General features: G+C 36.9%; 1 protein-coding gene across 4 annotated transcripts in view; it reads right to left on the bottom strand.

Annotated features, from left to right (window-relative positions):
- LOC121415850 (myosin-11-like) overlaps positions 1–24,225 on the bottom strand; it is a 47,158-nt gene extending 22,933 nt beyond the window's left edge. For 2 of the 4 annotated variants that reach the window (XM_041609217.1, XM_041609218.1), the window contains exons 1-18: positions 15,484–15,785; positions 14,965–15,048; positions 14,308–14,405; positions 13,300–13,444; positions 12,852–12,965; positions 12,166–12,291; positions 11,644–11,811; positions 10,650–10,775; positions 9,834–10,001; positions 8,476–8,613; positions 7,868–8,029; positions 6,878–7,057; positions 6,362–6,441; positions 5,506–5,671; positions 4,716–4,924; positions 3,939–4,108; positions 3,678–3,800; positions 395–415 (exon numbers count right to left, since the gene is read on the bottom strand). In XM_041609217.1, the coding sequence (XP_041465151.1) occupies positions 395–415; positions 3,678–3,800; positions 3,939–4,108; positions 4,716–4,924; positions 5,506–5,671; positions 6,362–6,441; positions 6,878–7,057; positions 7,868–8,029; positions 8,476–8,613; positions 9,834–10,001; positions 10,650–10,775; positions 11,644–11,811; positions 12,166–12,291; positions 12,852–12,965; positions 13,300–13,444; positions 14,308–14,405; positions 14,965–15,048; positions 15,484–15,702 (2,497 nt within the window). In that variant the 5' untranslated portion in view covers positions 15,703–15,785. Of the gene's footprint in view, positions 1–394; positions 416–3,677; positions 3,801–3,938; positions 4,109–4,715; positions 4,925–5,505; positions 5,672–6,361; positions 6,442–6,877; positions 7,058–7,867; positions 8,030–8,475; positions 8,614–9,833; positions 10,002–10,649; positions 10,776–11,643; positions 11,812–12,165; positions 12,292–12,851; positions 12,966–13,299; positions 13,445–14,307; positions 14,406–14,964; positions 15,049–15,483; positions 15,821–17,485; positions 17,659–19,719; positions 19,954–24,128 lie in introns of those variants that run through there. The other 2 variants (XM_041609215.1, XM_041609219.1) reach the window with 2 other exon arrangements.
- Positions 24,226–24,536: the final 311 nt, after the last annotated feature.

Below are 24,536 nucleotides of genomic sequence, written 5' to 3'. Positions count from 1 at the left end.
AGGAAAAAGTATGATTTCGCATACTAATTACGCATAAATTAGCATAATCACTTAATAGCGATTCGCATGAAATAAATTACTATACATTCTTGTAGATTATGTCCCAGGCAACCCGCGTGCCAATTTTCGGCGCGATTGCGCGGTCGACGGCCGAGATCTTAGGGGGGGGCCTGGGAGGCCCCCCCCCCCCCCGGCAATAGGAACTCCCAAAATACCCCGGCCTAGATAGGGTTAAAGCAGAGTTAGCATCCTTTACATTTTCACACCGATTTTGTGACAATAATGTGCATCGTCTACACACATACATGTAGGGGTAAAAAAAAACAATACCGTGCAGATTATATTAATATTTTGTTGTTGTTGTTATTTGGTGCAAATGTGGATAATTACTTACGATCCTGAGATGTATTGGGGCCTGTGGCATGCAATGAGGGCATGAATGAATATATACAGCAGACATGAATATATGAGATCAGAAAAATTGTTATCTTGCACTGTGCATGCATAGATGTGTGTGAGGGAGGGGTATACAATGTACATAGGGGAATGGAAGGATTCAATATACAAATGGCGAGTGTCACGATGCAAACATCAAAATTAAAGGCCAAGTCCACCCTAACAAATATCTAATTTGAATAAATTGGGGAAAGGTAAAAAACAAGCATAACACTGAATTTCATCAAAATTGGATTTAAATAGTTAAGTTATGATATTAAGTTTGTCTTTCACTAGACATTTATATGTACATAATGGCCTTTATGCAAATGAGGGAAGTAATGATGTCAAACACCCACTATTTTCTATATCTTGTTTGTAATATCAAGTATTTCATTATTCTTAGCTTTGGTGATCAAGATGCTCTTCACCGATTCACAATAAAATGAATAATGGTAACTAAACATGTTACATCAAGAATCAAAACTAGTTTTACGTTTACTGGAAGGAAATATGAAAATATTTGATATTCCAAGTAATAAAAGACACAAGATATAGACAGTACTAGTATGTCACATTATAGGCTCCCCCTTTTGCATACTGCAAATGATGTACACATCACAGCTTTGTGAAAACAAAGGAAAATAGAAAATATCATGATTGTGCTTTTTATTTTACATCCGATTTACATGGAATTTTCAGTATTATGCTCCTTTAATTTTCTTTACTTATTCAACTCAACATTTTGTTGGGGTGGACTTGACTTTTTTCATAATCATATAATTTGAATATATAAAACATAACATTGATGTTGCCTTTCAATTCCTTCATTAGAAATATGCTAAATACCTATAGTCTCTAGTTAACTATAATTGCAATGATCACTGACATAATAAATAATGATTATTCCTGTTACCACAAAACTAAAAAAAAAGACTGAGAGTACAGGCTTCACGGTACAACTGGTATACATGGAATTTTCATTATTATGCTCATTTAATTTTCTTTATTTATTCAACTCAACATTTTGTTGGGGTGGACTTGACTTTTTTCATAATCATATAATTCGAATATATAAAACATAACATTGACGTTGCCTTTCAATTCCCTCATTAGAAATCTGCTAAATACCTATAAAGTAGTCTCTAGTTAACTATAATTGCAAATTTGCAATGATCACTGACATAATAAATAATGATTATTCCTGTTACCACAAAACTAAAAAAAAAGGACTGAGAGTACAGGCTTCACGGTACAACTGGCATACTTTTGAGGGCATGTGTTGGTCCTGAAAGGACCATCTAAATATGACTTTTCAACAAGTATGTTCTTATCCTCTTCAAGAGATTGAGCAAAAGTTGTAAAAGCAAGCTATATACATATACTAAGTCAGGGTGTTGTACATGTATCAGGGTACCCTGCAGGGTGCGTGTCTCTGATTGGCTAGAGAAGTCACATGGACGTTCACATGTGCGGACCAAGTGACAGAGTTGGGGAAGTCAGTGATGACACATATGGGTGGCTTGCAATACAGCAAAAATGGTAATTGCCAACAACTTTTGCTCATTCTACTGAAGACGACCAAAAAATACCTGTTGAAATGTCGAGTTTGGGTGGTCCTTTTCAGAACCAACACATCCCAAAAGATTATAATGGTGTACCAAAGACACCTCTACACTAATTCTTCCTTTACCATGGAAACCTTCAGAAGAAAGAAAATAACAATAAAATGTGTACCATCACTACATTGCACTGATGTTCCATTTTAAGTGTTTTGGGTGATAATTAAAGGATTGAGTAATGAAGTAATTTTTTATCTAAGTGAATACATGATTTATTTCAGTTTATGGTACAGAATTATTTTATTTTGCATATCAATTGAAATGTAGTATGATTGTGAAAGGCGGTAAAAAATTACACAAAGTTGTCTGTCATCATAGTTCAAAATATTTCTATCAAGTTCATGTTTTGCTTTTAAGTAAAATCTTCCCAAAATTTCATGAACATATCATACATTTTGCTGGATAAAGATTTATCTTTTATCAAATATACATGCATAACAACAAAGATAAAAACTATCGCCTGCAACGTACCAAATATTCATCCATTTGATCAATTATTATCTTGAAATTTATTTATTTTGATTACTACCAACTGTCATGGTTGAAAGAAAATATAAGATAAACGGATATGCAACTGCTCTGAGCTGGTGGAAAAGAGTAAAAAGAATTCAATACCTTAGACATTTATCATGCACTTTTCTTAAAATTTGCAAAAAAAATATTCTTTCTAACCATCTTGTTCAAAAAGTAACTTATCTAAATTTTACTGTACAATGATTCAAATTCCTATCAAATCAAATTTTAAGATCAGGGTATTAGTTCTGGGGCCTGTGAGATAATTGGATTGACTCAATAATTAAGTGTACCGTAACTTTCAAACGGTTTGCCATGTAACTACAGTTACAGCTTAGCACAATTGTAATTAATTGTACCTTTTATGACACAGAGCCATGATATCTGCATCCTAAACTAGACATGATTTACATTCACATATAACACGTAAATACTGTCAGAAACATTTCATATATTAAACCAATGTTAGAGGGTAGAATCCAATTGAATTAGTAAACCACAAACATGCCATGCGCATCACAGTTAAAGAGACTTGCAGAGATTTGCAAAGAATATTGTTTCTTAAAGCTACCAGCGTTATTATAAGAAAGTAAGATGTAAAAAATATTATTGTCTCAAGACTGTCATAATTTAACCTTTATGACTGTGAAAATGTAAAGCAGAAATACTTTAGGTCTTCCTAGAATGATGTTTGTAAATAAAATACAGAAAGTGGGTTAATTTATAAGTTTACAACAACATTTAAGTTGCTTTTCATCTTGCAGATTTTTTTTTTAATTGGACAAATCACAAATTTTACTGCTTATTTTTCTGTGTTATTTTGAATTTTGACAATACCATCTTTGACCCTCACACTGCAAGTGATACATTCCTTCTTCCAAAATGAAACAATGCACAAATTTTACTGTTAAGTTTCTTCTGTGCTCTTTTGTATTACAAGACCATCTCTGACCCTTAACCCTGACAGGTGAAATATTCCTTCTTACAAAATGGAACAATTCACAAATTTCATTTGTACTATTTTCCTGTGTTATTTTGTGTTTTGACCCTCAACCCTGCAAGTCCCTGTGGTCAGTTAGGTCGCCAAATTAAATCTAAGGTTCTTACGCAATCGATCCTCTGCCCTCTTTTTGCCATTCTCAGCCAGGTTGCTCTGTCCCCGAAGCACCTCCACCTGTCGCTCCAAGGAGCTGTTGTCCCGACGAAGTTTGTGAAGCTCACCTAAGTCATCTAAACAGAAAGAATGAGAAGCAAAGAGAGAGAAAATGTTCATGGCATTATTCAGATTTTAAAAAAAAATCCAAACTGTACGGTAAGAAAATTTGGTAGGAAGACACTTAACAGAAAGTAAAATGAAGTGGGTGTCACATGACTCACCTCTCCTATCAAGGTTGCTGAGGGATAGTCCTAGACCTGAAGAGTCCAGAGTCCTAGAGAGATGGTCCTGAAGGAACTTTTGATGTCTGGCCTCAAGCTCAGCATACTCAGCCTTCAAGATCTCATAGTCCGCTTCAAGTTTGATCTTATCCTTCTCAATCCTACAGATAAAACCATTATAAAGAGATTTGTGTATTTACAAAAAAAAATCAAGAGGAGTTCAAGAGTATTATTCAATCATCCTGTATAAATTTGAAAGGTTCATTGCTTAACACCTCACCAACTCTTCATCTATTTCCTATTTTGAACATACAAAATACTAGCAGAAAAATATGGTATTTGCAAACAAACATGTGAAACAAAGAATTGGAGTATTTCAAATATATAAGGGTTAAAAGTGGTTCAAATAATGCAAATGTTGTATTAGAAATAATTAATAATGTGTTGAGGATGGGCTATAGCATTAGCACAACCTTATCACCATCATTCAAACCAATCTAAATTTACTGATAATAATGTAACAAAATTACATACTGATATCTACTTATTGTATATTTTAAAACATAATTTCTTCATGGTATTACCCATTCACCTCATCTTGGTTGAGTGCAGAAAAATGTTGGATAGATTTCTTGCCGAACAAAATTAATGTTTTGATTATGATTTGAACTTAAGCCCCTCGATTGAAAGGCAAAAGCCAGAACCACTACACCAAGATATGCTAGATTTTGAATCACTGTGTATGAGCAGGTGCAGAGATCAACTTACGTATCGTAATCGAACTTGGGCACCCAATCTTCTTTTGGTGTCCTGATCATGAGCTCTGCGTTGTCCTTCTCAAGTCGGCTCACTTTCTCGCCTAGCATCTGATTAAGATCATTCATTGACCTGACCTGTTCATCAAGGTCACGATTCCTGACCTCCGTGTCATCGGCTGCCTTGGCCCGCAGGGATTGCTGCAGAAGGCTTGCTTCAAGCTGGAGGACAAAATATATGTCATCAATCAATAGTCTAGTAGGTCTTAGTAAGAATGAGAAAATCAAATATCTAACTGAATGATGAATTTCAAGCGCAGGAAAGAATGAACATATTGCTGGTGGGCTGATAAAACCTTGTAGCTTAGAAAGGCTGTATATAAATATATATATAGCAATGGTGACAGTCTCTTATTGCCTGAAAACAGTCTCCTGATAAACTGTGAAGGACTCTTTTGAGGCAAAAGAAGGTTACTAACAATGTTTATAACTTTGAAATCTAGCTAATTCTGAGCTGTCATCAAAATATTCAAATTTTTAGGTATGAGGTTTTATCAGCCCACCAGCGATAAAGCAGTGAGATCCCATGAAACCGTAGTGATTACATGAGATTTGTAATCAATCAGAATATGAGATAAATACTGATGTATGAGCCTTTGCATGGTTTAGTACACTGCTACCAACCAATCTTTCAGGATGAACGCAAAAGAGTGACATCACAATAGGGGTGCAACATGAGCGCAAGGATTGACTAAATGGTAGAGATAGCATAAAAGTCAATCCAAATGAATAGAAATTCTTACCTTGCTAATCTTCTCTTGCAGGAGTTTGTTCATCTCTTTCAGGTTCTTGATATGATCATCTTGGTCAGCGCTTCGGTCAAAGGCAATGGGTGTGGCCCGTGCTGATCGATAGCCACCCGGCGTTCTCTCCCGAGATAACTCCTCCTTCAACTCCTCTATCTTGTCTCTGCATCAGAGATAAAATTGTTCAAACATACATTGTTTTGATTTTGCTCAGTTTTCTATCTGTAGGTCAGTACTTCTTCCTGTCCATTTTCTTCTTCTGGTGAAGCAATCAACCTTTTTTGGGGTATGTCGGACCCCTATTTATCTCCATTCTTTCTTCACTTCATGAATGCTACGATTTGATAGCATCATAACTTTTCATATGAAATACAAACAGAGATGAATCACTTAGGAATGTTCAGATCCAATGTAATACCAGGGGCTTTTCCTTCCCCTCTCCTTCCTCCTCCCCTTCACCATTCCCTCCCCCTTCCCAATCTGGTTGTTCTTTTTCTTCTACCCTTTCTCCAATGTTATCATTTCTATCATTATTATCGTAACACAATTATATCATATAATTATTACATTATTATATACTATATAGATGATAAAAATCCCATAAATAATACTTTATAGTATAAATAGCATATGCTACCCCCCATAATTAGGGGTAGCATATGTTTGAATCAATAAGCAATTGGGAGGGAGGAAGAAGGTCATTACTTCTTTATACCTATACTGCATTTTTATTTCTTCTCTTTCTCATCACCAATTGTATTGTTTGCAAAACATTTTCAGCACATCTGTCAAGAACCAAATGAGAAGAGAAAAACAAGGAGAAAACCAAGAAAACAATAATGTTTTTACTTACTCAGATAAACCAAGTTCTGCTTTCAGATGATCTATTTCAGCTTGGAGCTTCTCAGCTGCTTGTTTGGGTACTCCAGTAGTCTAGATTAAAGGGGGAAACAAAGTTAATTCTCATTTTACAAAATACACCACACTGTGAGAAATCATAGTGAGAAATTATCTATCTTTGTCTGGCGATTACTTTTTTTCTGCAGGTGTAAATAGTATATTGTCACTCTATCAGAGAATGAAGAAAATTTCCACTATACTTTCTAGCATTCTGGTATATTTGGTTTAATTCCATTCTTTAATTTAGAACAATAGATCTTGGTAATCTAGTCTTAGTTGATATCTTCCACATTTGCAGATTGGCCTACTAGTATTTGCTAACTATGCTCAGCGGACTTCGGTAAGAGACCGGGTTCTTGCAAGGCTGCAAAACAACTTAACGCTACCCAGGTAGAGCCCGGTTACGCCACACCATATATTTTCTTCTAAAAAGCCATTATATAATTATTGCACAAACAAAAAACGTCACCTGATGTTTAGACAGGATAGTCTTCTGCATCTCCAGGAGTTGGATGACCTGTTGATCTTCGCCATGCTCCTGGGCAAGTCTCTTGTTCTCCTCCTCCAGCTCACTGGCCGTCTCCTTGAAACGGCTCAGCTCCTCCACAGAATTCTCCAGGGACTGGATCTGGGCTCGCATCTCAGAGATCTAGGAGAGGAAGGGGAAAGTATAATGGGACACAGAGAGGACAGCAAGGGATAGAGAGAGGGGGGGAAAGGAAACACGGACAGAGAAATTGAATAAGAAAGAGATGGAGATGATGGTAATTATAGCATTTCAATTGCACATCAATGCTCATCATCATGAGAAGCCTACTGTTCAATGCAGGTCAACAACTTCTTCCTAGATAGAATGAGCTGTGAGATTAATGATATTGTCCTTAGAACAATACTGCCTTTATCAAACTTGAGACAATATGATTCTTTTATAGACAACATTCACTAATCCCCCTCTCCCTAAGGCCAGTCAGTATCATACTAGAAGATTATGACATTGGCTGTTTGAAAACCAAGTATTATTGGTTCTGGTAGGTGTTTCATCAAGCTATTTGTAAGTTTTCAGAGACTGCTGATCCTTTTTTAGGTGCTAACTCAATATCAATGAAAATTTGGTGCATATCATTTACCACAAGAAAGGATCATTCATAAAGTCGCTCGTAAATTACAAACAGCTTATGAAACACCCACAAGGTCTAAATGGTAACCACAATCTACACGTATCACTAATTCTAAAAAGACCATGATTTTGGTTTCCCACAAATCGCATTCCCCACTTAAATATGCATTGTATTTTTGTGTCTATGTACATTAAATCATGATAAACTGGGGGGGGTCCCTAAAAAAGGCTTGACTTTATCATTATCATAACTTAGGTAATGATATCTCACATCGTGTAATATGATACATGTCATCACTATAAACAGAGCACAGGCCATCACTATTGCATCTACTGTAATACCTGATCACTGGCCTCCCTGAGTTTTTCTTTCAGGGCTGCTGATTCGTTCTCCTTGCGAGCCACACTGCTAGACAGCCTATCACAGGAGCCCTTCCATTCCTCCATCTCTTCCTGCTGCTTTAGGGTAGCTTCCTTCAGATCTTCATTAGCTCTGTGTAGCATCTGAAATTCATGACATCAAGGAAAGAAAAAAATCATGAACTAATAGTTAATCTGAAACATAAATTTTTGTGTGTGTTGCAGGTTGAACCTATCTTCATTCCCTTATAACAAGTTTTGAGGTCTCTAACAAAAGCACAAGCTTCAAGTCAAGGCCACCCCCTCCCCCCCCCCCACAGAAACTGTGCAGTCACTTAATTTGGGAATTAAAAAAAAAACAAGTACAAAGTTTTCATTATCTTTCCATTCATTTTCACATTTTATCCTATTTTATTTTCACAATTTTGATACTGGACGAGGGGATAATTGTGGCTCGTGGACAATGCCCTGAATTGATGTCACTACATAGCAGTCCACTAGGTCAACTTTCAAATTTTAAACTCCCTATTTACTTATTGAAAGGCAAGACAAAGCCTTCTTAAAGATAATATTCTCCTAGAACCACTTACTGTTTCTAGTTCCTGGACCCTCGCTGATGCCTTTGTCTTCTCACTCCTGGCTTCCCTGGTACCCTCCCTGTGAGACTGGAGCTGCTCTTCAAACTGATCTTTCTCCTTCATGAAATCAGATTTCAACTGTTCCATGGCCTGTAAAGAGCAAAGGGAAAATGAGAAATAATATGATTTAAAGACACTGTACACTTGTGGAGTATATCACATCTTCTTACAGTTCTTCCTTTGTTTAATCTTTTTCAGTCTGTATTCTTGTTCTCCCCTTCCTTTTTCCTCCTCCTCTTCCCTCCTGTGCTCTTCCTTTCTTATCTTTCATTCTGCCTTCCCCCTCCTCTTCTCTTCCTTCATATTCCTCTAAATCCTTCTTTTCTTGTCCCTTTTCCCATCTCTCTTTCTCTCTGAAAACCTTTGCTCTCCTCCTTTTCCTTCCCCCTCTTTCATTCTTCTTCCTCCTCCCCCTATTTTCTTCCTTTATATTCATATTCCTTCTTTTCTTATCCCACTTAATTCCTTTCTCTTTACCCCTCTTTCTCTATCGCTCTAAACACCTTTGTTATCTTTCTTACCCCCCCCCCTCCTGCTCTTATCTTCCTTCATTTTTACATTCCTCCTTTTCTTGTCCCACTTCCTTTCTTCATTTTCCCTTTTTCTCACTGAAAATATTTGCGTTGTTTTCTCTTCCTTTCTCCCCATTCATTCTTCCTTCCGCCTACCCCTCTTTTCTTCCTTTATATTCATATTCCTTCTTTCTTATCCCACTTCTTCTTTCCCCCTTTTTCTCTTTCTCTCTTCTAAACACCTTTGTTCTCTTCCTCCAAGGAAAATCTCCCAAACAAACTCCACTCACTTCTCCCTGTTTAGACTCCTAACTTAACCCCACACCCACCCATCAATAGCACACATGTTCTATCATATACCTAAAGCTACAGTCATACAAATGAAACTGACTCCAAACCAACCAATGGTATGCCATTCAAAATTAATGTAATAGCTTTTATCAATCTGGGGTCAAGTTCATTGGTGTGACTGTACTATCAGTAAATAGACCAGTCAGGGCCCCATCTTACAAAGAGTTACGATTGATCCAATCAATCTCGACCGTGTGGAAATCCATCCACACCATAACTTTTTTCTACAGGAAATTTGCACAATCTCCCTAGTAAACAAGGAAAATCACACTGAATCTTCAAGAGAATGACGAATGTATGAATATACATTATTAACGAGAAAATATTTTGAACAAATTTGCATTTTAGATATTGACATTGCTGGCCGTCCATAGTTGTGAATGATCGGATCAATCGTAACTCTTTGTACGATGGGGCCAAGATTTCTACCCTTGCTATAATACATACCTTAGTAAGGATATCCCTTTCCCCTGCTATCCTTCTTGCCTCCCCTTCCCAGTAAGACTGCTGCTGAGTTACGGCTCTCTTGTCAGCGTTCAGCTGTTTGAATTCTTCCTGAAGTCTCTCCTGATTGTTCTTTACCAGCGAAAGCTCTGTTGACAATACCTCGCTTACCTGTCACAAAAATACAAATCGTCCGTTAATAACGATACAGCTCATGTTGCTATGAAACTGTATATTGTCATTTCTTTCAGTGCGTTTTTCAATGGGCTCATGAACATTTTACAATGACGCAATTGTCAAACATTGGCATAGTCTTACATTCACATTTAACATGGCAAAATAAGTAATTTAAATTATTCTTTACATTTTCAAAAATCTCCTGAATATTTCCTGCATCTTGGGATGCTTTTCTTTGTGTTTTGTTTGCAAACATTTCTCGTAAGCCCGGTCACGTATACAGGACCTTTGCAAACTTTATACAATGTTTGCAAACTCTTTGTAAAGTTGTAAATCCCTAGCCAGATAAAAAAAAGTCATAAAGAATAATTCATGGGCTGATTTGACTGCATACATCTTTAATTCCGAAGCTTCATTATTCCAAAGGTTAGGATATTCCGAAGGTCGTTATTCCAAAGGTTCGTATTTTCGAAGGTTTGTTAGTCCGAAAACGAAGTGAGGTTCGTAATTCGAAGGTTTGTTAATCTGAAAACGAAATGAGGTTTGTTGTAACCGATTTGACTACCATTTTATAAGTAATAATAAAATAAAGATCCTGGAATTTTCCTTAGAAACACACAAGTGATATCCAAGCTACCATACCTTTTTAGTTGCATTAAGCTCCTCTTCCAGTTTTTCTAATTCTTCATCCTTCTTATCCACCATAAGCTTATGTTGAGTGACTGATAGCTGGGCCTGAGTTAGCTGGCTATCGATGTCTTGTTTGATCTGAGGAGTGAAACGTAAAACAAAGATAAGATATTCCCTAAAAAGGCAGAAGGAGGCGTTGCAGAAGAAATTGAGAGGTATGCCCATTATGAGGCAATGGGTTCAATTAATATAGACTTGGAGAAAATTTAGCTGATGTGATGTGTAAAAAAAAATACAAAAACTACATTTTAACTAAAACTGTCAATTCAGGCAGAGTCAACAGCAGATTTGCTACAAATAATCAGATCTTTTTAACACAAGGTGTTAACAGAGGACTTTAAATCAACTGTTCCTTTAAGTGGACACCAGTGAAGCATGTCATGAAAAGTTTAGTCAGTTAATTTCAATGACTAATTTGCTCTTAGCCAATCAGATACAAAGATTTGCAGTAGCTTATGAGAATTATCAGTGAAAACCACTGACTATTTGTCATGTGAAATGCTCCCCTGAACTTAGATTCTAAGGTGTCAGATTTTCTTCATCTTAATGATGTCTTCTTTCTCATGCATGAGTTGATTCCTAGGTGTTTTTCCAATCACTTTGAAACATTTTTCTTCCGCAATTCAATTTAATGAACAGGTTTCATCAAGCACCATGTCAGGTCATCTCTGACTAATCTGCTCTCAGACAATCAGACGCAAGGATTTACAGTAGTTTATGAAGTTAGTGAAGATCACTGACTGATTATTTCATAAAATACTCCTAGAATTTGGGTTTACCTTCACCTTAATGATGTCTTCTTACTCATGCATTGTTTAGTTCCTAGATATTTTCCGATCACTTTGTAAAATTTTCCAACCACTATGCAATCTCATGACCAGGGAAATATTTTATGGAGCACCACGTCAGTGCTTTTCACTGAAATCTAAGTATTCACTTTCTTTACCTTAATGAGATCTTCTTTCTCATGCATGGTTTGATTGAGTGATTGCTGGAGGTCTAATTTCTCTTGCATCAGTCTTTCCTTGGAGGCCGACGAACTGACACACCGAGCGTTCAGATCCGAGCATTTATCCTCCAGGTCTATGGCTCTACTCTGGAAAACATCTCTCTCCTAAAAAAAGCAAATTAGCACAATGAAAAAGTCACTTAATAAGCTCATTTAGCCCTTCGGGCTGGATGAGCTAAAGATTATCATAAATATCAATTAGTATTTACCTTACATATACAGTTCATCACAAAACAAATTTGCTTACATCCACAAATTTGCCATTCGCTACAGTGCTATCACCTTGACATAACATCAATAAACCACTTGACTGTGGTACGGAGTTAGTGAACTTTGAAATCTTACATCTTCATCTTTGAAAAGCCCATCTAGAAAAAAAGTAGACCAAAAGGTTTTAGACCCTCAAACATGACCAAACCACTAGAATATGACAAAGAGTATGTGAAGATTGAGACTGACCTCACTGGCTCTCATGAAATCTCCTTTAAGTAGATCAACCTGATGCATGAGCTCAGCTACCTGCCGTCTCTCATCCATCAGGTAGGCGTTAAGCTCTGTGTTTCGCGCTGCAAGCATCTCACGGCTCTGCCAACCAAAAAGACACAAGATTTAAAAAAAAAGGAATATGAACATTATGAAACGTTATCTTTCAACTTTACATTCTACTTAAAAATGCATACAGGTGCAACAGGTTTTCTATTTCATAGTTTTATAGTTTTTAATATTGATAGAAAGGCAGTGTTCTTTAAAGTATTTTATCATCATTTGTGGCATTATAAGTGATAATACACCAAAATCATTATCTAACTTTCTGGTAAATACAAAAAGGTAGACAAAATTAGAACATGGATCATAACGTTTGAACACAATTGTAGACAGAATATCTTGAACTTAGACCAAGTGGTTTTAGACCATGTATTCACAATCCAGAAAAAAAATAAACATACAAAAGCTTCACAAAACACTCGAAGGACTTGTTGCCGAAAAAAAATGCCATTGATGACGTATTTAGCATCACTGATGCCAACCATAGAATCCTTGGCTTTCATTGGTAGTTGAGCTGGTTTGGTATAACATTTGACTCTAGTGGCAGAGTCACAAATAATGATAACTTTAATTTGACGATTCTCAGGATTCTTGCTTACCTCATTGAGTTTTTCTAATTCTCTCACTTCGGATTCCAATTTCTCGTTCTTGGCCTTAGCTATCATGATGGATTCTTTCAGGGCAAGGGCTTCCTTCAACATAGTGTCCTTTGTCTACAGATGGGAACAAGAAATGAATATCAATTTTCATATCCACGGCACACTATTTTCATACAATACAGCTCTACAATGATGTACAATAAGACCATAAGACGTACAAATATCAATATTTTCTTTAAGACCAAGATACAGTTAAGAATTATTCACTAAGACTCTCCTGGAACGTGGAGAAGTTATGTCGCAGCCTCCCTGAAGAAACCATCTCCAGACTGAGAAAAAAAAAAGATATTTTCAAAGATATACAATCGGTTGGTGTGGAGTTGGTTTCATTGGCGTGACTGAGACGCAGCACTGGTCTATGTGACTGAAGATTCATTGCAGGACCCACCTGCTGAAATGTCTTGTTTTCTTCATCCAAGAGACTCATGGCTCGAGACGTCTGATCTACCAGGACGTCCCGTTTCCGGGTCTCGGCCTGGAGAGCAGAGTTAGAAGCCCGTAGGCTTTTTAGTTCTTGCTCCAGATCAACCACCCTGCAAAGGAACAGAACAATTATCTTTAAGTTGGCTTTCAAAATCTAGAAGAAAAATCTAACACTGTAAATGATGGATATCAGAAACTGGGTACTAGTATTTGATAACAGGTAATAAGACATCTCTTAATGGGTAATTGGTAAAGGTGATAAGCAATGGGTTAATTGGTAATGGGTAAGGAAATTGACAATGGATAATGGGTATTATAACAGGAATATTCATTGGATAATGAGTAAAGGGCTTGGGAAATGGCTAATGGGTATAATATGTCAGCACATGAATGAATTCTGTGATCTATCCTCACTCAGGATCTGTTCAAAATATGCAAGAAAGGAGTTGAACAAAATCTCGACGAGAGTGGAAGGTCTTATAATAGACAAATAAAACCATGCATCTTCTGTTGTTTTCTACAACGCTTCTCCTAAAATAGGAGGGAAAAAATAAGTAAATAGAAAGAATAAAAATATGCATACGTCTATGTCAGGTAACTCATTTTCTCTGGTACTTACTAGTTAACCTACCCAATTTGATTGTTTGCTTCTTTCCAAATCCAAGCATGTGTAATACCTCGTTCCCACAGCTGTGAGATCCTTTGTGAAACCCACCATTGGCATTTTGTAACTGATTGCAAAGTTTTGAACCATTAACATTTTTTCTAATATCAATATGACTCCCACGACTGAGCTGATAATAAGATCACTACAAATACTTCATGAATAAGTATGCTGTTCGAATCATGGCAAAAATCGCGACAGCTGAACTAGGTATATAGGTTATTGTCCATTTATTGCAAGAAGGGCGTACATGTATTTTTCTCACTACATGTATTAGAATGAGATAATAACAGAACAGAAAATACAAACCTTTGTTGAAGAAGACCTTGTTGTCTCAAGGCATCCATCTTGTCTGTCACAGACCCGTCTCTCTCTTTCTGGACTTCTACTAATCTCTTCTGAAGGGCCTAAGATTAAAAAAAAAGCATAGCACCATTGTAAAATTGTTGTCTTCTGAATATTCCTCCAGACTATGAATCACAAGGTTGGGGCTCGATTCTAAGCACTTGCATGAAAATACAATACAGAAAAAGAGAGTTATGAATCTTCAGATGTGAAAATTTGAATTTGTGACATCATATGGGAGCAGCTCCCCAATATATCATTATACTAATAATTCCATAAATTTCTATTTTGTTATGGAAAATAATGAATATATATATTTTTCTTATTGAAGGGAGTATGAAATGATGTGTCTGATGATATATCCACGTCCCAAATAAGATCACTATAAAATTTTAGAGAAAATATATTTTGGCGAATTTATATCAAACAACATATGGAGGACCTACTCATCTAGGATGTCAAACTTTGAAATTCTGAATTTCATCAAACCTTCACCAACATTTTTCCCATAATTATTCTGCTTTTATAAAAACCAACTTATTGTCAAAGTGAACTTCCCCTTTAAAACATTCTAAACCCAAGAGGTGGATATGAAAATCGAACTGGTATAGCGGGTCTTACCTCATTTGTAGCCGATAGACTTGATAACGTATGATGAGTATCGTTCAGCAATCCTTCACTGTTACACAATTTCTCTGTCTGATTCTGTCAAATGAAAATATGAAATGTAAAGTCTGAGTATTTTAAAGGTGTATAATGGTGATTCAATTATTTTCACTCTTCAGGTATCATGCCCACACCCCATTTCCTAAGAATGATTACATATTTCAAATAGATGTTTGTCTTGTTCTATGGAAATAATAATGATAATGATACAAGACAGGGAAGAAAAACAAGGAGAGAGAGCTGGAGAATTGTCAATCAATTTGAGATCAAGTTTCTGATATGCCATTGTAAAGATGATACAGTTGTAAATTTATGTCACTCTAAATATCGCTAACAATTTCGTTTATATATTAGCACATATCTTATCATGACAATGAAGGAATTCAATAAATATGCTATGTATAATGTGAATATGTTTGTGATGGAGGAGAGTGAGAGAGAGAGAAAAGAAAGAGAAAGAAAATCAAATCAAACCTGCAATGTGTCATGAGCTTCTCTCAGTTTCTCAACCAACGCCAGTCTCCTCTGCTCACTCTCGTACATAGCATCTTTCATGTTTTTCATCGACGACGGGGACGTATTCCAGAACTCCGCCCCACTTGTGCTGGTACTACCCCCTGGCAACACCCCTCCTCCTCCTATGCCATCATAGCCTGAGGAAAGATAGGGGGACGACCGGACGGTGCGGGGCATGGTAGGTGCAGCAGATGAGTGGCTTCCATAGGCAGTGTGACTGGAGACTTGGGGGAGCGAGCTTGATTGATGGGGCGGGGTCAAATGGTGGTAGGGGGATTTCCTTGACCCACCATGGCTAGAAAGAAGCAAAAAATTCATTCATTTATACATTTAACTAATAACAAAAGTTTACAAAAAAAAATTGTTAGCTGTAAAAAGTCTTTACTTCTTTTCTGAAGACTATGAAAACAACTTTGTGGGGGGGGGGGTGTGAAGTGGGTACTAGAAACAAAATTGTCATAGAATATAATGTTTTTCCACTGTGGGTGAATGTCACAAATATGAATTAAAATCATGGACAGGTTGAAACATCCAGAAGTATACTGAAATTATTCACAAAAAAGTTAGCACTGCCCATGCTTTGATAATTGGACAGGATACGTAGTGTACATACAATGCATAAAAAAAGAAAAACAAGACATTGCATCCCATGTTTTCATAGATTGGAGCCAGGCAAGTTATTTTCATGTGACATAATAAATTCTTTCTCTTTCAGGGGAAAGAGTGGAAATCAGTTATTAATTTAGTTTTTATTTCTATACATGAATTCATGTTATTCATTATATTTTTACATGTGTACCAATGTAAAAAAAAAAAAGTGGAATGCCTCTGGCCGTCTCACCTGCATCATGCGGTTCAATATAGCAGCAGGGCTGACTTTGAATACTACTCTAACTCGCACAAGATGTTCAGTGATACATGGTTACTCTTATGTCCACTTTTTATGAACTAGACCAATAAACTTACAGAGATATGATGGTTATTCAACAAAAAACCCCAACAAAAAACCCCAACATGGCCAAAGTTCATTGACCTTACATGACCTTTGACCTTGATCATGTGACCTGAAACTCGAACAGGATGTTCAGTGATACTTGATTACTCTTATGTACAAGTTTCATGAATCAGATCCATAAACTTTCAAAGTTATGATGGTAATTCAACAGATACACCCAATTCGGCCAAAGTTCATTGACCTTTGACCTTGGTCATGTGACCTGAAACGCGCACAGGATGTTCAGTGATACTTGATTACTCTAATGTCCAAGTTTAATGAACTAGACCAATAAACTTTCAAAGTTATGATGGTAATTCAACAAATACCCCGATTCGGCCAAAGTTCATTGACCCTAAATGACCTTTGACCTTAATCATGAGACCTGAAACTTGCACAAAATTTTCAGTGATGCTTGATTACTATTATGTCCAAGTTTCATGAATCAGATCCATAAACTTTCAAAGTTATGATGGGAATTCAACAGATATCCCCAATTCGGCAAAAGTTCATTGACCCTAAATGACCTTTGACCTTGGTCATGTGACGTGAAACTCACGCAGGATGTTCAGTGATACTTGATTAACCTTATGTCCAAGTTTCATGAACTAGGTCCATATATTTTCTAAGTTATGATGACATTTCAAAAACTTAACCTCAGGTTAAGATTTCGATGTTGATTCCTCCAACATGGTCTAAGTTCATTGACCCTAAATGACCTTTGACCTTAGTCATGTGACATGAAACTCTGATAGGATGTTTAGTAATACTTGATTAATCTTATGGCCAAGTTTTATTAACTAGGTCCATATACTTTCTAAGTTATGACGTCATTTCAAAAACTTAACCTCAGGTTAAGATTTGAAGTTGACGCCGCCGCCGCCGTCGCCGTCGGAAAAGCGGCGCCTATAGTCTCACTTTGCTTCGCAGGTGAGACAAAAATAACAGGAAAAAAAAATATTTTACCTTATTCCCGAGTCTGAGTCTTGGCTATTACTTGGTACATGATCCCTATAGGTTCTACTATGGATAGGCGAGGAAGATTTAGGGGTGGAGCTCCCTCCATAAAGACTTGAGCCAGTCGTTCTTTTCAAAACGTCTATCTCTGCTTCCTTCTCTCTTCTTTTACCTTGTTCTCTCTGTGATTGAAAATTAAATGAACCAACTTATATTGATTAGTCACTTTCACACAACAAACCTGCTAACACATCACAGACATCTTAATTTAATTTATCCCATCATATTTCCTAATTATTATATGTTTATTTTATCAGTAAAAGTCTTGAATTTTATATTTTACTGTCCATAGGGACTGCCTCGACAGAACATTTGCTTTGTTCTTTTGCAGTTTCCAATTTCATGTTCATTTTTTATAAATGTACTGTAATTATCCTCATACAATCTTAGCCCTTTTCTAAAATCTTTCTTGCATCTTGCTATGTGTCTTTGTTTCCTTGTTTTTTTTAATGTATTTTTGATGTTTTTTGTATGCTCAATGTATTTTAATGGACGTGAATAAATAAATAATAAATAGGGTGGAATCTATCAACACAAACTTAATATGTGATTGCAGGGCTCATTTTTAGTTAATAAATGATATAATTCATCATTACGTGCAATTAATTGTAATCAACTTTACCATAAACTGCTATGCTTATAGTGATTATTTCAGGCTGGATGAGCTATAGCAATAAAATGATATAGTGCAAAAGTCCACCAATTTAAAAAAAAACTCTTCCATGTGCTTCATAGTTCTCCAAGAATGAAATATTGAATTTGAAAGATACAAGTCTTTAAATTTTTATTGCAGATCATACTCCCCAAATTTCTGATCTGGTGGATGATTTGGATACAGACAATACTTCTAAGTCTTTTAAAACGAGCAACTGTCTGCACTTTTGGATTCATAAAACCGAAGTCATCTTGCAACGTCTAGTAGCAATGTTGAATCTCATGATCAGTTCCAGTGTAAATCAGCTTCTACACCTAACTAAGAATTAGGGAAATTCTTCATTTACAACTATTTAAAGAAAGATGATTATATTCAAACTATCCTTTAAGCAGTTTTCAATATTTGAAAAGTAAAAAAATTGATATAACAAAAAATTATGATCATATTGTATCATATCATACAGTTTGCTATGGAGGCTTTATACTGAAGTCCAAAAATGTGCATTAAAGTTTGAGCAAACGGTGTTGCTGATTAATCTTGTACATGTCCTTTGTTTGTTATGTAAACTTGTGATTAAGTCCCTCATATGTACAGGGCCAAAGGTGACATCAAGCCCAAGGTGAAGTCCAATATAGGACTGGGGGGGGGGGGGGGTCACGGTGCTAATGCAGTTTCGCACCGGCCGATTACCAGCACACCTAATCACCAATACTTGTTACCAAATGTCATGACAAGTCTCTCAGTCACATTTCGATGTCAATATATCCACCACTTTTCAAAATATTGTGATCGGGAATGGCTGTATTTCGTCTTCGATCTCAACATCGTTGATCGACATCGCTTCGCGGATCGCTTGGATTCACCGTGCACCGTAATGTTGATATGAACTGAAGTTAGCAACCAAATCATGCGAACATAGATTCGCATGCGGCATGCTGGCAGTTTGTTCGCCACATTTTCGCATGATTTGGTTGCTAACTTCAGTTCATATCAACATTACGGTGCACGGTGAATCCAAGCGATCCGCGAAGCGATGTCTACGCCGTGTCGATCAACGACGTTGAGATCGAAGCCGAAATACAGCCATTCCCGATCACGATATTTTGAAAAGTGGTGGATATATTGACATCGAAATGTGACTGAGAGACTTGTCATGACATTTGGGAACAATAATTGGTGATGAGGTATGCTGGTAACCAGCCGGTGCGAAACTGCATTAGCGCCGGGGTCATAACTGACAAGGGCTAAGTGTTGACATCCTTTAGTATGTTATTGTTATTTGGTTTGAATTTGGGGAGTTTCAATCTGAGAAGAGCACACATGACTTGGAAAATCATGTATTTTTCAAACAAAATGATCAACAATCAGTACAATTACCCCCACATTCAACACATTGAGGGATTAAGGAGAACAATGATCAAAGAGAATGGGAGGAGAGAAAAGATAAGAAAGAGAAGAACAAAATGAAAAAAAAAAAAGAAAGGATAAGGAGAAAAAAGAAAAACATGTATTTGATTTCATCACTTACCCTAAGTTGATCCCGTAATTGACTGACAGACATCAGCTCAAAACTTGTATCCAAATTAGCATTGGAACCAAACCCAACACTTGACTCTACCTCATAATTCACTGGTGATGAGGTAATTATCCCTGGATCCCGAACTCTCATATCCATTGTCTCTTCCTATATAGGCGTTTCAGACCTTTACTTTCTATACTTTCATCTGTGTGCCATGATAATCAAACATCCCTGTTGCAAAATCTGGAGAAAATAAAACGTAAAAAACTGTCAGTCTAGATCTAGAAACAATTAATCTGAATGATTTCAAGACCACATGGCCCAATTTCACAAAGGTGGTTTTGAAAACACACAGTTGAGTCCATGGTTTACATGTATGCATATTTCCTGTATGAATTACGCTTGATTTAGCGCGTATCTGACGCGTGTATAAAAAATTCCAATGTTGATGCGCGCTTTTGTCTCAGTGTGGACGCATGAATAAAAACAGTGGAGTCATGAATAAAATAGCATATCTAACCATGGTAACAGGTGTCAATTTGGCGCACTGTGACAAAAGCATGCATCAATATTGGCCATTTTTTATACATGCGCCAGATACGCAATAAATTGAGTGTAATTTATACAGGAAATCTGCATAAACCATGGACTCATAGTTTTCAAAACCACCTTTGTGAATTTGGGCCCATGTGTCTAAAAATCTCCTCCAATCCAACTATAAAAAAAGAGGAACATTTGGCATAAATATAATCTTATGCACTTATGTTATTGAATCCTGCCTTGGCCTGCCCAAATTTCCAAGCGATTCCTTTTATCTAGGAAAGAAATTGTGTAATCTATGGGCTGATCAATCAGGGAGAAAATTGAAACCATGGGTCTATCCACTTCAAAAGTTCAAATCAAACAATTTCCAGAAAACTTGTCACTCAACCGGGATCCCTAGATAGCTTTGAAGCTGCTGAAAGGGATTACTCTTCAAGGTTCAACCCTCTTTGATTTTCTTTAAACTTGCACAAAATGCTTCCCTCCTGTTAGAAAATTCTGAAATCTTTTACCCCAAGGTCAAAGACAATGATACTGCCTCTGCACTTACTTTATTCCTGTTTTGGTGCATTTCAGGTCAAAACAGAATCAAAATCTTTATTTTGGTCCAGTTCTTTTTGTAGAAAAATCTAGATCTATTTCTATGAAATAAAGACAAAAATCGATAAGCCCCATCGGGGAATTTTGCATTGTATGGCGGCGACAGGCTTGCGAGCCATCTGTGACTGAGTACAAGTAGAAATAAAAAAGATTGAAATGTTAAAAAAAATCCTTGAAACAGACGTCTGCCAGCTGTCCACAGTAATCCACAGTCAAGATACCGACCACCCATGGGTTCCTTTCATCTCGCGTGCGAAGGAATTTCATTCATATATGCACGTGACAAACACGACACATGCAAATATTAATGGGCTTTCACCCAAATAAAACATAACACATAATTTGGGATCTGCTATGACACTTACCGAACCATTTCGATCATTTGGTGACTTCTCCTTGAAGTTTCTTTAAAAAAATATGTATTTTTTCTTGATCTTCAGTGAAGATTTCACAGAGATAAAAATTGATCAGCAATAATATCAATTTTTGGCCAAAAGAGGGTGCGCAATTTATATTCATATCAAAGACACGATATGGGAAAGACTAGGCACCTAAACTTTTCATTGTATACCGTATTATTGACGTTCGTTAAAGCTTGTACTGCTGGTTTCGTTCCAGGCATTATTTGCAAAAAAGTGTTTGCCGACTACTTCAAAATCCAGGGTCAAACGCAGTCCAGTGTACCAGGTCAGTATACAATATTAACCTCGTACTAGTGTGAGTGGATAACGGCATGACGCATTGATAGACCTTATCGCAAATAGATTCACGCAAAGTATCATGGGATCGCCAAGAGGGCAATAGCGCCGCTATTGTCCGGATGCGACCATGCGACTGCAAGCAGCCGACAATAAAGTGTACAATTTCCATAGTGTATCAAAATACGATCGACGCCCCCAGCCAACATTTTGCTAACTTCCAGTAAACGCCTTGTCATATTTGTTCCAGAGTCTAACATCATTATTCTTCTTAATCATGGGTGGCAGAGATAGATGTGCTGTCAATAGCTGCAAGAATTACCACGGACTTTATGAAAACAAGTGCAATTTTGTTTCATTTTCGCACACTGTCTGTGCATATTTTGAGCTGTGCAGCTGTGACTGCGCAAAGTGTGCTTGTAATGTATGCACGGACAGCGGGCACTCTCGGCCCAGGGACAGTATACGTCGGCGAGGCAGTGGGAAACTGGTCCCGGAATTCCAAGCAATAATAAAATGATGATCAATAAAACAAACTCTGCAGTAGATTTGATTACTTTATTCTAGTTATATATTTTTGTAATATCAATCGATAGTCGAGAATACTTGTTTCTTAATTATGATCTCAATCATGATTTTATTCAGAATAGATGAAAGTAGGTTGAGAGAAAAATAAGTTTAAAAAAAAGAAGAAAGAAATGAGAAAGGTGATCTGTGAGAGAAGTGACTGAATGTGATGAAGATGATTGAAGATGTAAATGTTGAAATAAGATTTGTTGATAAAAAGAATGGAATATATATCATTTATATAAATTAAATATCCATCATCTGCTAAGTTTCAGACAAAATAAAATTACAGAGGTTGGAAGGATAGGTCCTATACGGGATCATAAAATGTTTTGAATTCAGGGATTTATTTAATCTTTATATTTGTCTCAACCCCCCCCCCTTAACAGAGCTTGTATGATCAAACTCAAAATAGCCTGGGTTGCAAAAAAGGACTATATATTTCCCCCAAAATAACAAAAACTAGCTAAATCTATATGGAGATAATATATATATATGGTCTACATTATGGATCTCATGAATAGGCCTATTCTTTAATGGAAAAATATGATATCTAATTCGGATCGCCGACTTGCTCTTTTCTAAAGTCGAGCGGCATTGACCTGCAATCACCGTCTCACTTTTCCCACAAAATCTTCTCTCAAGTTTAGCCCCAGAAAACTTCCAAAATACGGTGAATATTGAATTCATACTCTCACTGGGCAATCATGATACAAAGATTGTTCTATAAATCCACATTCAAGTATCCAAAATAATTTGAATATGAAGAAATCAGACTTTTAAAAAACCCTGGAATTTGAGTGACACTACACAAAAGTGATATGGCTTCCCGAAAGCTGATTCCGTGTTTGCCCCCTTTCGCATCCCGTGATCCTCTGTGATGCCAGACGCCCTCACGCGACAAACGCTATTTGCGATAAGGTCTATGCTGACAGACATTGACTGGCATGAATGACTGTCTTATACTATGCTGCTAAAAAACTAGTTAGGCCAGGGTCACGTCAATCTGGGATATTTTTAGTGTAGGGCAGGTTATGCCAATAGACAATACAACAATTTTTTGGGGATGACTAAGCAGAAATAGTGACCATGATGAGCGGCGAGCGGGTGGGTTATAACTTCTAAGTTCAGCCCCCTAAACACGTAATTTCCATATTCTGAAAGTGCACCCCTTAACAAGTATTGGCATGTGAAACCCAGCATTGGAAACAAAACGATACTCTTGGCAAATATTCCGATATGAACCCCTAAACAAGTACAGGAATGTTTTGTTACGGGTCCTTCGGTCGTCGGCTTTACCTTATTTGGTTTAGACTTTAGTACGGCGACCCCACCTCACCTTGCGCAAATCGGACTCTAATCTAAACACGAAGTGTTCAGGCAAAAAGGACCTCCTTTATAAAAAGTTAAAAACATTTTAAGTTTGTTTTATCATCCTCGCAAATTAGACCCTAAAGTAAACACGTAATTTTCCTAGCGAAATAGATAACCTTTTTTCCTTATTTGTGTATTTTTGACACCCTTATTTATTATTAACGTTACGTACGTAACGTGAAAGGACATCCTTTTACGTGTTTTTTGGTCGCGCATGGTATCCAATCGTCAATGACAATGTAAGTGCCCCCCCCCCTCGGGGGGCCGGGGTTCAGCCAAGAAGCTTCCAGCTCCTTGGTTCAGCAGATACGAGCATCGGCATGATCGAGCCGGATGCGGGCCCCGCGCCCCCGCCGCTGCTATGCCTAACTTGTACCGTACGGTACCGGTACTGGCGTAGACTGCGTACCGTAGACGTACGCGTACGGTGGTACACCTACCGTAGTCGTGTAGACTGCAGTAGGCCTACAACTACAACTAAATCTAGACTAAACACAGCCAGTACAAGAATACAACATTGACAAACTTCATTAAGACAAGCAGTAAACTGAGCAATTCGGAGAAGAATTAATTTAGACAATGATCGATACAAATTCATAAGATTAGAGTCAATAAAAAGTAGAAAATATTACAAACCTAACGCTCGGCTCATTTTCCGGGAACTAGGGACGCGTCGCCATATTGTAATGTTTGTAAACTAGATTTGGAATATTCTATTTGTCTGGAGGGGAATCAAAATTCATTTTCTTTGGATTTCCTGCTGAAAAATACAAATGAAGAAACTTCTTATCCAAATACTACCTAAAATTATATTTTTTTAAATCACAATATCAAAATATTAAATTAAAGAAAATTTGAGGTGAAATGATTGTTTAAAATATTACATTGAAACCGATAGCTAAAATAAACTCTTCCTTGTTCGAACGGGCGTTTTTAAGTGATTGAAAATGTATCGATAATGCGTTATTCTTCTACGAATGCAGCGGCTTAGCTGCTTTCAACTCCAAGTAGCAGTCAAGCATTTCGAGAACAAAGTCCCTTTAA

The sequence above is a fragment of the Lytechinus variegatus genome, chromosome 5 (assembly GCF_018143015.1).
Source record: "Lytechinus variegatus isolate NC3 chromosome 5, Lvar_3.0, whole genome shotgun sequence".
Taxonomy (NCBI): Eukaryota; Metazoa; Echinodermata; class Echinoidea; order Temnopleuroida; family Toxopneustidae; genus Lytechinus; species Lytechinus variegatus.
This window is presented reverse-complemented; position numbering and strand designations above follow the sequence as displayed.